Source organism: Ambystoma mexicanum, chromosome 6p, assembly GCF_040938575.1.
Source record: "Ambystoma mexicanum isolate Mex_15411 chromosome 6p, UKY_AmexF1_1, whole genome shotgun sequence".
Classification (NCBI taxonomy): domain Eukaryota; kingdom Metazoa; phylum Chordata; class Amphibia; order Caudata; family Ambystomatidae; genus Ambystoma; species Ambystoma mexicanum.
In genome coordinates this window covers 764,586,834-764,599,307 of record NC_090935.1, presented here as the reverse complement: position 1 = coordinate 764,599,307, position 12,474 = coordinate 764,586,834, and the positions used below count along the sequence as shown (strand labels likewise).

At 45.5% G+C, this 12,474-nt stretch overlaps 1 protein-coding gene across 6 annotated transcripts in view; it reads left to right on the top strand.

The window, feature by feature from the left end:
• The window catches only part of KIAA0825 (KIAA0825 ortholog), a 2,662,507-nt gene that overhangs the window by 2,253,225 nt on the left and 396,808 nt on the right, over nucleotides 1–12,474 (top strand). For all 6 annotated transcript variants that reach the window (XM_069627636.1, XM_069627637.1, XM_069627638.1 and 3 more), the window contains one exon: nucleotides 8,540–8,948. In XM_069627636.1, the coding sequence (XP_069483737.1) occupies nucleotides 8,540–8,948 (409 nt within the window). The remainder of the gene's footprint in view (nucleotides 1–8,539; nucleotides 8,949–12,474) is intronic.

Here is a 12,474-nt window from a genome sequence, read left to right as displayed (position 1 = left end):
GTTTTTCCATTTCATATATCCATTTACCCGCACCTCCACTTAGTGATGGGAGCCTACATTTTATATTTTCTTTATCGGTATGCTTCCAAGGGACATACTGTGGTCTAACCCCACCTCTCTCCAAAAGTGGCATTAAATTATGTCTTGTTTCACCATTTGTATTCCATAATATTGAATCCTCACACCCTTCCTCCTCTTCCCTTTCTTCCACATTTTCACTTTCGTTTTTATTTCCCCTGCTGATACCTCCTTCTTCTCCATCTTTGTCTGTATTTAATGTGGGCATGTGTATACCTCCTACCTGCCTGCGACTAGGGAGGTCTCTAAGCCGCCATGTATAGGGTGTCCGTTCGTCGGTGAAGGGCGCTAGTTTTATTTTGCGTAACGAACGTGAGGTGGTTGAGCATGTAGGGTGCGATAGGGGAGGGCGTGATGGGGATGATGGGGATGGGGATGTTGCGTCCTCATTTGCCCGTCTTTCCTCTATTCCTGTCTTTCCCTCCTCACTTCTCTCCATCTCATCCTTTCTCCTACTGATCCATGGTGAGTCCATGTTGGTTCGGGTGATGTATAGTTTATCTAAGCTTTCCCTTTCACTCTTTCTCCCTTCACTTTCCACTCTCTCTTCCTCACTACAAAAGCTATTTATAAACGGCACCCCCCACTCGGTCTTTTTCCCCTTGATCGTTACTGTTTGTAAATCTATTAGGTCCAGTTCTCCTCTTTCTCCTTTGTCAACCGCTCCCCTTTGTGCTGATGTTGTTGCTACTTCTGTGTCATCATATATATTCCCCCATCTTCCACTCTCTCTTCCCCTATCTCCTCTTTCTCCTTCATACCTTTCCTCCATCTCCTTATTATTTTCCTCCCTCTTCCTTTTCAATTCCTCCATCACTTCACTTCTCATCTGTTCTAATATTCTCTCATCCTCTTTCTCCCTCTCCCATTTCGCCCTTTCTTTTTCTACTATACTCTCCATCACCCTCTCTTCTTCGTATTTCTTAGTTGATTCTGATAGTAACCTCCTCTTCCATATTGCCATTTCTTTTTCTTTTTCTTCTTCTTCCCTTTTCTTTTCCCGCAGTACTACTCTTGATACCCTTTCTGCTGCTGCTTTTACCCTGTCAGCTTCTCTCCTTTGATCCTCAGTTCGTTCCCTTATTTTTTCCAATTTGTTCTTACCTTCTTTCCTTTTCCTCGCTCTCTCTCTCTCTTCCCTCTCAAGCTGCTTGGTCAATTAATTCTGTTCATCCCTTAGTTTTGCTAATCGTTCCTCCAAAATCTCTTCCTTTTGTCTTAACAGCTCTTCCCCCCTCAATTCACTCTCCCTGGTATTATCCTCGTCTGTTTTCTTCACTACCTCCCTCTCTTCTCCTGTTAATGAACCTCGTAATTTTAATAATATCTGTGCAGCTACCCATTCATCATGTCCTATCTCCACAGTCTGGTCTTCTCCAGTCCTCCCCTCCCCTGCTGGCATTTTCCTATGAGCCACATATGGTGGAGGGCTGTATGCCGGGTTCGAGTATCCCTCAGCCGCCCTTAACTGTCCTCTTTCTATTTCTCCCAATTCTCTTAAAGGGTACAACCCCCCTCCCTCTGTTTTTACTCCCGTTACTATGGGTGTATCATTGCTCGGTTCCTTTTTTATTTCATCTGCTTTATTATTCTTTTCTCCTCCCTCACCTCTGTTCCCCGTGTTCTTTGGGTCCTCATACCCCTGTTTCCCATCCTCTCCTTCCTTCTTAATCTCTGTTTCTTCTGGTATTCCCCCCATAGTGAATATTCCATTTGGTCCTGGTCGGGACCCCTGGAACATCCTCCATAAGTTAAACACCTCCATGTGGTTTGCCAACTTCTTCCCTTTATATGTATTGTGCAGATGATTTAATAGTGAATGTTGGGCATATGGATCGAAGCTACCGTTAGGCGGCCACGGTGTTAGCATTTTGTTATCCGTCCCCTGGGTCCATTCTATGCTATACTTAATCAGTTTCTCCCTATGGGGTGGCAGTGTTGTGCATATGTATTGTAGTGGCGTGGTGAGGGTGTTCCCCCACCCTCCCGATCCTGTTCCGTATGACATAGTAGCGCTCCACTCGCTACCCTCCCTTAATCTGGTATCAGTTTATCCCACTAGTAGTTTACAATATACAGCCTTATATCGTTACCTGGCCCCGTAAGTTTGGGGACTTACGATAGTCCGCTTAAGGAAAATTATAAAAATATAGTATGTTACATTTGTAGATTTTCCTCTGCCTTTCTTCCTTTATACAACACCCTTACGGCCCCCTTGCGGCCGAGGCGTACGCAGCCCCCTGCGGCTGCGTACCCCTTATTATGTTCTTATACAGTCGTCCTGTTTTCACGCGCTCCTCCTCCTTCTACACTTGCCGTGGCCGGCGTTCTCCGTGCGCAGCCACGTTCCCCGTTTCGCCTTTCTCGATCAACTCGTTTTACCGTTTATCTCCGTTTCCACTCCCTTACCACCGTTCTCTTCCTCAACACTCTCAAAACGAGGATGCCTCGTGTTTGCGATATCCTATGAAAACCCTATTGGTGACGTCACCGATCACGTAGAGCTAGTGGTAAGTTCTTCATATACTCTTTAAATCCAAAATACACCTGCAATCTACCCCTGTTAACCCCACAGCTGTCTTCCTGTCACTCCTGGAACAAGGTAATCAAATCAACAATATAATCGGACTGCGCACGCTGCGTCGCCTCGCGTGTGATACGCCCCTCGACAGGAGGGCTTAACCAGCCAATTATCTTCCGTATTTAGGCAACTAACTAGCTACCGCCTACAGGGAAACGTCATCTACCTATCGAGTGTCTTGCTCGAACAATAGGGATCCTCATCTACTCATTGATCAATAAATGCCAAATCGTAGGAAACCACACACACACACACCCTTACACGTAGTCGCGGCCTAGGCCAATCAGTGTTTACGAGCGGCCGCACGTGATGTTTTCGCGCTCCGCCCCCTTCTCTCGCGTTACGTTGCCAACTGCTCTCGCGCTTGTTCAACTATCATTCATTCTATTTCTAACACTAAACTGTCAAACCTTCGCCGTTCACCTGTGCAACACCTCCCGCCTCCCGTATTTAATTCCTCCCCCCTCCCTCACAATTTCACATTGTTTGTTGTGCGTGGCATGCTCACCAAGTTCTCCTGATGCGGGGCCGCTCGACTGCGTGCATCCCTCCAAGCGGCTCGCCACCTCCCCTCGTCTGGACCACGTCTGGACACTCGCCAACCGCGGGCGGGATACTTCTCAACCGGCTCCCGAGGGCCAATATTCGGATTGCGCTGTCCGGTCTTCTCGCAGTTCCGCGACGGTCCTGTAGTCCTCAGAAGGGGGCGACGGCAGAGGGGGCCGCGCCGCCGGGCCTTCTCGCAACTGGAGTGCCTGGAAAAAGTAAAAATAAAAATGCCGATCTTAAACAGATCTCAGCAGTGCCTCCAACTTGTCGGGGGGAAAATTCTGCCGGGGTCGGCCGGGCCGTCCGCAGACCTCCGGGCAGGGAGGCCCCAACTCCTCCCGTATATCCCAAAGGAGATAGAGTATGAGACACACACAAGAAGCAATGTGACTCTGCTGTTTATTAAACACAAACGGCAGGGATGAGTCAAGGATCATACGCGTCTGACCTGACACACACACAATCGTGGGGCTCGCAGGCCCTTTTTACTGTAGTATGACGCGCTACCTGCGTCACTCTAGAAAATTAACAAAAAACCTATCGCCACTCTTAATTGGTTGCTCGAGTGGTAGGGTTAGTATAGCATACGTATAGAGAATAATATGAGTGGCCGAGGGTTAGTCAGGTGATATATCTGGGTTGTCCCTACAATTAGATACATGAGAATTGTTACATGAGGACTCCTAATGATTGGTTAATATTACTGTCGTCAGTGATAAGAGCCCCATGTTCTGATTGGTGCGCCCGTGAGCTTCCCAGCCTGGGACCATCGCTGTTCCCAGCTCTCGGTGTACCTGCAATTTGCAACAATGTTTCACTATTGGTACATGCAGACAATGTGAAGACTTATTCATATGCTGGACGGCCGACTACACCCACTGTCGCAGATGTTCATGGATCACACCCACTGTCGCAGATGTCCATGGATCCATTCAAGTGTATCTGCCTGTGTCTTGTAACGAGGGATCCAGACGCCTCTTTCCTCCTGGGCTTGCCATCTCTTCAGGTTCGGCTTGGTCACGTGAGATGGGACCGTGTTTGAGGCAGAATTCTGCACAATTAATATTGTTTTTCCACTGTGTGCCTGGTTTAATTAGCAGGTGCGACTTTGATGTTGGTGCACGGCGTGCGAGGTTGCAACATCGTGCCCTTGATGGTCTGCTTTTGGAATGTGGGTTTGCAACATTACGACCTTGGCTGTCTGCTTTCCCCAGGCTCATTCTGCAGGATCAGCAACCTGACTCTTGTTCTGTTAACGTCCAGGGGAGCTCTTGCTTGCGGCCTACTTAGGCCTAGTGTATAGGTGGAACCGTTTGGTGCACAGGCGCTTTAGGTTATAGACTCGTATTGTCTTACGACCAGTATTGTGTCTTCGTTATACTCCTCATTATGGCACCTAGGTGTAGGAGAAGCGTAAGCAAGCTCTTTAGATGAGTTCCTGGTGCGTCTTGCGTTTCTGCATTTTGAAGCCTATGTGGAAAATAATAAAGATGCACATCCGTGAGTATGTCTGTCACCTACGTCATAGCACTGAGTATATTCTTCATGTAGATTGGTGCGGGAGTGTCCAGTGTGTATGTTGGCACAGGTGTGCTATCCGTTGGCTAGGTCGTCATGGCATCTCTAACGACGTATAGTTTTAGTCCAGTTGATCCATGCCGCAGGCATCGGCATGGGCAGGGCGGGCTGCTGGTCAGGCAGATGGACACATCCTTATGTTCCTGTACCAGGGTATCTGGTCGTCTGGTAGATGGGCAAACTCTTCTCGTGGCGGGTGCTTGGGCCGTGAAACTTTAGGCCAGGCGCGAGAGGGGAAAGAGGGGAGTCTGTTTTTCCATTTTCCCACTTCACTGTATGTTTGCTCAAATTCTGCACATGTATGTCCCTGAGTAGTCAGACAAGGCCTCAGATTCCCTGCACAGTGCTCATTTTTACTAAATGTCTTTTGCTTAAGCAAGATTCGTCACGTATGCCAAACTCCATGTACTTATAATAGTTGGTTACAGCATTAATTGTGTAATAATGATATATATTAATAACACCATGATTATGCATGACTTGGACATCCCGTTTACATGTTAAAAATAAACGGCACTAACCCACGCTCCCTATTATGTTTAGTGTGTACTTAAATGACTGGCTTATAAATGTGGGATTGAATGTATTCATTAATTGTCTTCTCATTTCGATCTGGATGCAAAACAAATGAGTGGAGGGATTGTATATATTAATAGCATACTCACTCATGCTGACTGTGATGGGAATAAGGTGAAATAGAAAAGACACTTATACTTACTGTTGGTTTTCAGGGGCGGTATCAGCATTCACCCGGCACAAAAGGCTTACGCAACATCAAAAGGATAGCAAACTATCCTATGAATTGACAAACGTTTTACTGCCTACGACACGCTACTGTTCTGTTATCTCTAGGTGTAGGCCATGTTCTGTGTCAATGGAATCACTCACTTTATGCAACACTAGCACCAGTTACTACAAATATAAGCCGAGTAGCTAGATAGACCGTCATGTAATGGGGTTCACTACAATGGATAATAAGCAGGGAAGGAGACTGGAAAGTTGCTGGATGAAAGAAACCTAGGCCGCAGTGTGTACCTTACATGGTACTAGACAATGAGTATATAGGAGCACAACACATCTTTTTTACATGGAGGACTGGGAACCTGGGCATAATAGCTCAACTTGTTTGACATTTACATAGAGTTTTACTTTGCTCTGGTATCAGTGAATGGGGGTGTCCTCTGCCCATTTTATGAGTGATATATAGAATCACCAAGGGAAGAGTTCACCAGTGAAAGCAAATCACTGCACAAACCATAGCAGAAGGCTCATTTGGGCTCTCTAGGGTTCAGTCAACTTGGAGATTGTACATTTGGATTACTGTCCCATGCAGCTGGGGGCCTGAACCAACAGCCACGCAAGCAGATCCATGCCATGCCTCCTTCAGTAATACTTATGCCCACCATGGCTCCATGTATGCTTAAGCTAATTAGTCCATCAGTTACTTCAGGAAAATGTCCCTGTCATCTTGAAAGAAATGGTTGCAATATCATTTTAAAAATAGTCCAAAACAGATATTACCAATCTCTTTACTATCAAACTGATGTCAACCATTATATTTCTGGCTGAATTAATGACAGGGATGGGCTTAGAAGAGTATCTATTGTAAGACGGTTCCTTGATAAGCTACCATTTAGTCTTTAGGCTCTGTCTGAGAACTGAATCCACTGTAGTGCATGGCTTTTGAGTTGTTGGCTCTACTGGAGGAGAGACGAACTGCAGCAGTGATAATGCTTGATTTGTTCACTGCATATGATTCAATTTACCATGAAGTTCTGCTTATGTCTCTTGAGAAAGATATAGTAGATTCAAGAACACCATTAAGATGGACTCAATTTATTCCTTAGTTAAGTCGGAAAATATTGAGAACGATTTTGAGAAAAATGGTTAGTCACTCACAAGGTGGCTCAACACTTGTCTTTCATTAACAGCATCAGATCTAGCCGAGGATTAAAGAGGGGCTATGGGCCAATGTACCTTTACAGGACTTTGGGACCGGTCCCACCTTCCTTTGAGAACATCAGGTTCAGTGTTGTGCTCTGGTTAGGAATATCTGCAAACCAGGCTCACTCATGGATTTAGGGTAGTGTCAAGTCAGAGACCACTTTATATGTTCTGCAAGACAAAGACTAGAAACATCTAATGTCAACGGGAACTGACTGCAACAACCTAAAGTACCCTGCAGGTCTCCCACATTAATAGGTTACTACTCGCAGGACCATTTCGAAACAAAACAGTGAAAACATTCGAGAATCACTCTCTAGGCCTTTAGGTGAAAAGGAACATCCCCCCAACCCAAACACATTGTAAATCTTTATAGACATGAGTCTGTCATTGATGCTAACATCTAGATCAGGTGTCTTGTGACATGTTACAATCCTGTGCTTCCCTCCAAAAAGCTATTCCATCCCTCCCAACGAGGCAACTCTCGTCCATTGGACAGTCCCTTTAAATGAGCCAGACCCAACCACTTCCATCAGCCCCAAAAGTCCTTGTCTCACAAAATTGCCAGACAGCAGTCTCCAAATGTGAGTACGAAAGATAACAAGCATTGCCTAGAGCAAAAACTAGAAAATGTCTAGTGAAAACAAAAGTCTGCTGAAACAGAAGTTTGTTTGATCAAACACAAGATTTGCATTGCGGACATCAGAGAGAGAAATATGTTGGTAATGAGCTCTAGAAAATAAAACTGCTCCTGCATGCAGTGCCTTCAGGAAACAGAGAGACATCAGGAACAGCATGGCATCATCCTGGATGGCACCAATATTTTAGGTTAGGTGCTCTTGGTGGTTGTGGTTCTGCATCAGATCACAGTTCCTGATGTAGAGAAAGAGTTCCTTGCATGTTTCAAGGTGTCTGCTGAATTCTTGTTGTGTTGGTTGGCCATGTGATCCAGCTGTTGCTCGCATTACTTGTTGCCCTCTATCAGCTGTTCTCTGCCGCTCGCTATTTAATGGTCATGTGAAGGGATAGAGGTGCCTCACATTCAGTGTGATTACATCTTTTCTGATGGAGTTCTGAACTCTTTGCTTGGAACTCTCACTCGATTTGCAGACCATCTCCAGAGTTTTGTTTTGTTGCAATGCTTTTCTACAATAGGAGGCTCTCCACTGCTGACATCCTGTCAATTTCCGTATACCAGCTTGAGTGGGCCAGGTGTCTTAAAGGAAGGGATCTGTTTCTTCTTTTTCCCATGTAGGGGGGGTGAAACTGAAGCATCAAGAACCTGTCACGAGCGTTCTCTGTTTATGTTCAATGTGTACATGTTCCCTTTGTCCCAGGTCATTGTTCTGTCTCTGCTTTGGTGATCTTACACCCAAATGTTGCTGTATTTCCTTTTGAGAAATTGTGGTGTAGGAGTACTACAGTAACTTCTTGTCTTGTGGTAGGTCAACAATTTAGCTTCATTAGACAAAAATACTGCAATATCCTGCTTCTGGCTATTCCGCCCTGGAGATGGTATTGGGTGAGAAGGGGTTGTTGCTTTAGTAGGCCTGTGAAGACCATATGCAAATCAGGCTTGGTCCCACCACAAAAGGGGCAGTCCAGCCCGAACTGCTAGGTCACATCCATTCTGCAGTTTGAAGGCCACTGTTTCTGGTATCAAAAGAGCTACCGTGCCTTAGTTTTGTATGGAATGTACTGTAATGCAGGAGAGGGCCTTATGTCATAGTAGTTGACTGTCACCTCAAAGGTAAAATACTCCCTGCTCCCTGGAGTTGTAATGATTCACTTTTCCTTGATCTGTTTCAGGTTTTACAGAGCTTACAGCTCAAGCAGTGTCTATTGTGATCGCCAAGTTGCCATCTGCAATTGCATGTCTGCTACCATCAGTCAAGTACTTCTTTTTTCTGTCAGAGTGCAAAAAGTCTCAACACTTTTCCAAGTCCAAGGAAGCTGGTCTGCTTGTGTGGAGCTTAGTCACCATTGTGTGCCAGATACTGGAGGACGGTAGCACTGCTGAACATTTATCAGGCGCAACGCTTGACAGATGGAGCTTGGAGAGACTGGGCACGGTCTGCGCGTGTTTGGAAACTATTTTGGGAACGCAGAAAAGAAGCCCTAGCCAAGAGGTACAGAAGGTTTTACAAAGCATTGCTAAACAAAGACCAACATGGATTCAAAGTCAGTTTCAGAAAGCAAGACAATTGAGCATTGATGGGTAAGAATGCTGCCATGTTTCACTGAAAGATTGGTTGATGAACCATGTTTAGGTTTTTGTGCAATAGCATCAATACATGGTGGTTATATGATCATTGGTTATCACTGTGCCTTATATCTGAGTTTGACAATTATGTTATAATTGTTCTCGTCCTTAACAATCCACTTTATCTGCTTCTTAGGGGCCATACACTTAAACTTAATCAAGATACTGTCCATGAGGTTGCTTTCGACATCAAGAATGCCTACATTAGTATGACTTACACACACCAACTTAATATGTTACTGCTTACTATATCGTGTTCATTTGTATTAGCTCAGATTGACTGGAAACATTTTATTGAATATCACGTAAACTTGTAGCAAACTAATTTTAAAATGGCGCATTGATTCATTCCTTGTACATCCTACACCACTGTCAAATACTTCAGCATGTGGACTGTTTTTCTATTGGTGTACATTTTCAGTGGGACATACAGTAATACAGTGACTGCACTTTCTTTGAGCGTAGAGATGATTTTGCTGCTTGTCTCAACTTGGTTGTTTGCTTTAGGTGACCTATTCCAACAGTGTACACATAGGTATTCCATATGAATTATTTTTTTTCTTGGGTTCAGCTTCATGTTCTGTTTATCCAGGCAAAATTGTTATTAAAAAAGATGAGATATATAGGGATGGATTGACAGATTGAAAGGCCGAGGAGTGTATTAGTAGACCAACAGGTGAGTAAGGATAGTGTTGTGGTAAGAGGACAAGCAGCACAATAGTGTATAACTCTAAAATGAAGTAATGAATTGACAGGCCGATGACAGTTCTGTTAGTTCTGTTTAACAGTAAACCACTGCAGAAGTGACTTGGGGAACTCAATTGGCAGAAGGGAAGACTACAGAGATGGATAAAGGAGAATATAATGAAGCCATCACTCAAAGGGGAGTGGTCTGGTTGTACCAAAATGGATTGTGATTATGTTTAATGCCTGGCCTTGCTGATTAATGGGGGGTTACCCAGGCAGCCGTGTGCTGCCACAAGCTGTGTGATGCAGGGCGCAGGGGCAGTGTGGATAGGATCCCCTGGCTACCTCCATCGTACCACATGGGGATGCAGGGGCTCACCACATTGCCGCTTTGGCTGCATCTGGCCTCACACAGATGCAGGAATCCCACTTAAACCTAACAAGGAAAAGGAAAGGGCCTGAACTTGGATGGGAAACTTGAGAGAGACAGCCACACAGTCATCACACCTTTTAGAACTGATAGGCTAAGAGAGTCCACTGAAAAGGCAGTGTCTGAGGTGATCACCTGAAAGGGGACGTTGGTGGACTCCAGCCTCTAAGTGCGTGACCTGGTATCGAACCAGTGCGGTTTGGAGTAGTCTTGCTTCAAACACTTGCGTGTTGTCCTTGAGCTATCCTTCCCGCCATCCGCAAGTACATTCAGAGCTGACTGGAGAGATACACAGAAGATGCTGGAGACAGGAGATCCCCAGGATCTTGGGTGGAATAGGTGTAAGGCTGGAGGGAGTCCCACACAGCTGAGATGAGAAAGAGTAATGAGGCCGTAAGGAAGGGCTATTAGGCTGGGGAAAGACAGTGTTCGGAAGGCGGACAGTGCCCAGAGGGGTTAAGAGGGTGGGATGAAATTGGAGAACCCTAACTGTTACATAAGAGTTACCCAAAGAGGTATTGAATTTGCCTGTAGGGATGATGAAGGTGGAAAGGAGAGTAGACGGCTGGAGCAAGAGAATGCTAATGAGAGGTGGATGAGAAAAAATAAGGAAATAGAGGAAAGAGACTAGGAGTTGGTGGAAGAGTTGTTGAAAGCGGTGAGTTGGAGTTACCTCTAGAATGAGGAGGCAGTGGTAGAAGGATTCAAGGAGGAGTGGTGGAAGAAGGAAGTCGTGAGGTAAACTGGATGGTTATCAAGGAGGTGAAAAAGGAAGTGATAGAAAGAGGTTTGCAAAAGCAGTGGAATGGTGCAAAGGTGGAGGGGGAGGCATTACACCAACAGAGAGACTGGAGAAGCTCAGGACAGAGAGAGAAAGATATGGTGTAGGGCGGTGGTTGTTGCACCATAGTTAAAGTGAAACCTATGAACCATGGCCTTTGAAGAAATTCTATTGCTACTAACATTTTACCCCTTTGAACATTTGGGACCAAATCGTCCAACAGTTAATTTTCCCATAGGTTCAAAAGTGCATCCTTTGAACAGGCGTACAGTAGAAATAGCTTGACGGATTTGCACCAAATAAGAAACAAGTTAGGCAAATAGTAATGTGAATGTGCCTTTTCGAGGTTTGCGGTAAAATCATCCAGTAGTATTTCAACCATTTGATAGAGAAGGGGGGTGTCCCATGTTCATTTTTTTAATATATATATCCTATGGTATTTGCAGCACTAAGGCTTTTCAGAAATCAGAAGCCCCTATATCAGTATTTCCCATGCGGAAAAGCTTAAAAGGCTATCTGGAGTAGAAAAAGGGAAGGTGCCACATAATTGGATGTAGGGAGTGTGAAAAAAGACCAATTGGTGAATTGGACACTTGTGGGAGGGCTAGAAGGAATTTTTCAGTCCGATCGTGTTTGTCTTTCTTGTGTCACGCAAAGAAATGAGGGAAAAAGCTAATATGAGAGGGGCTGGGGCATTTTGACTTTATAGGTTGGGGTGGGGAGATCAGAGAATGCTGAGAGGTGTGAGAAACCTGAAGGTGTCTCCCGGACTGGTCTCCAGGGATCTGTCATCCAGGTGACCACGACACGGCCATGGCTATCGGATCCAGTTCCTGGGGATGGACCACAGAGGGAAGATCATCTGGATGGGGGGACCTCTGGGAGCGGGACGCCGATGGGTGAGACACAGTATCCCCCTTCTTTTTACACTTTTCCCCAACCTACCACATAGATACGCACACATTCTGCCCCCTTTCCCCTTTTCCATCGTGAACATTTTTGCATATCTCGAAGGACGACAGACTAACACCCGAGCCATGTCCCTGATGTGTCCCACAACGAGGGTCAGGCAAAGTCAGGCAATTGACCAGAATCACACACACCTGATGGCCCTTTCCCTTCCCCATAGGGATAAAAGGCTGAGCATGAGAGCACAATACAAGCAAGGCAGACTGCACGACGAGAGAGCCAACTCAGCACAGCAGTTTAAGAGGAGGTGAAAGACGGCATGAATCTAGAGGGTTACAAGGAGAGAAGCGATCTTGCCCTTTCCCACCAAGGCCTGTGAAACCTCTGCAGAAAGGAATCCTGAGACCCGGACCAATAGCCAGCGGGTGTTGCAGCAGATGTCAACAATACACAAGACCCTCCTCTGCTGATAACCAAGCCGGGGAGATCCGCTTGTCTCAGTGGTACCAACCTTGACTTGAAACCGAAGGAAAGCCAAGCGGTTCATCACAGCCGGTGAGTTGAGTGGGGAGTCGGTAAGAAACTGAACTGTATTGAATGAAAAGTAGCAAACGGCTAATTGAACTGTGAAACATAAAGAACTATTGATACTAAAAAGGGGTACACCAGCAACA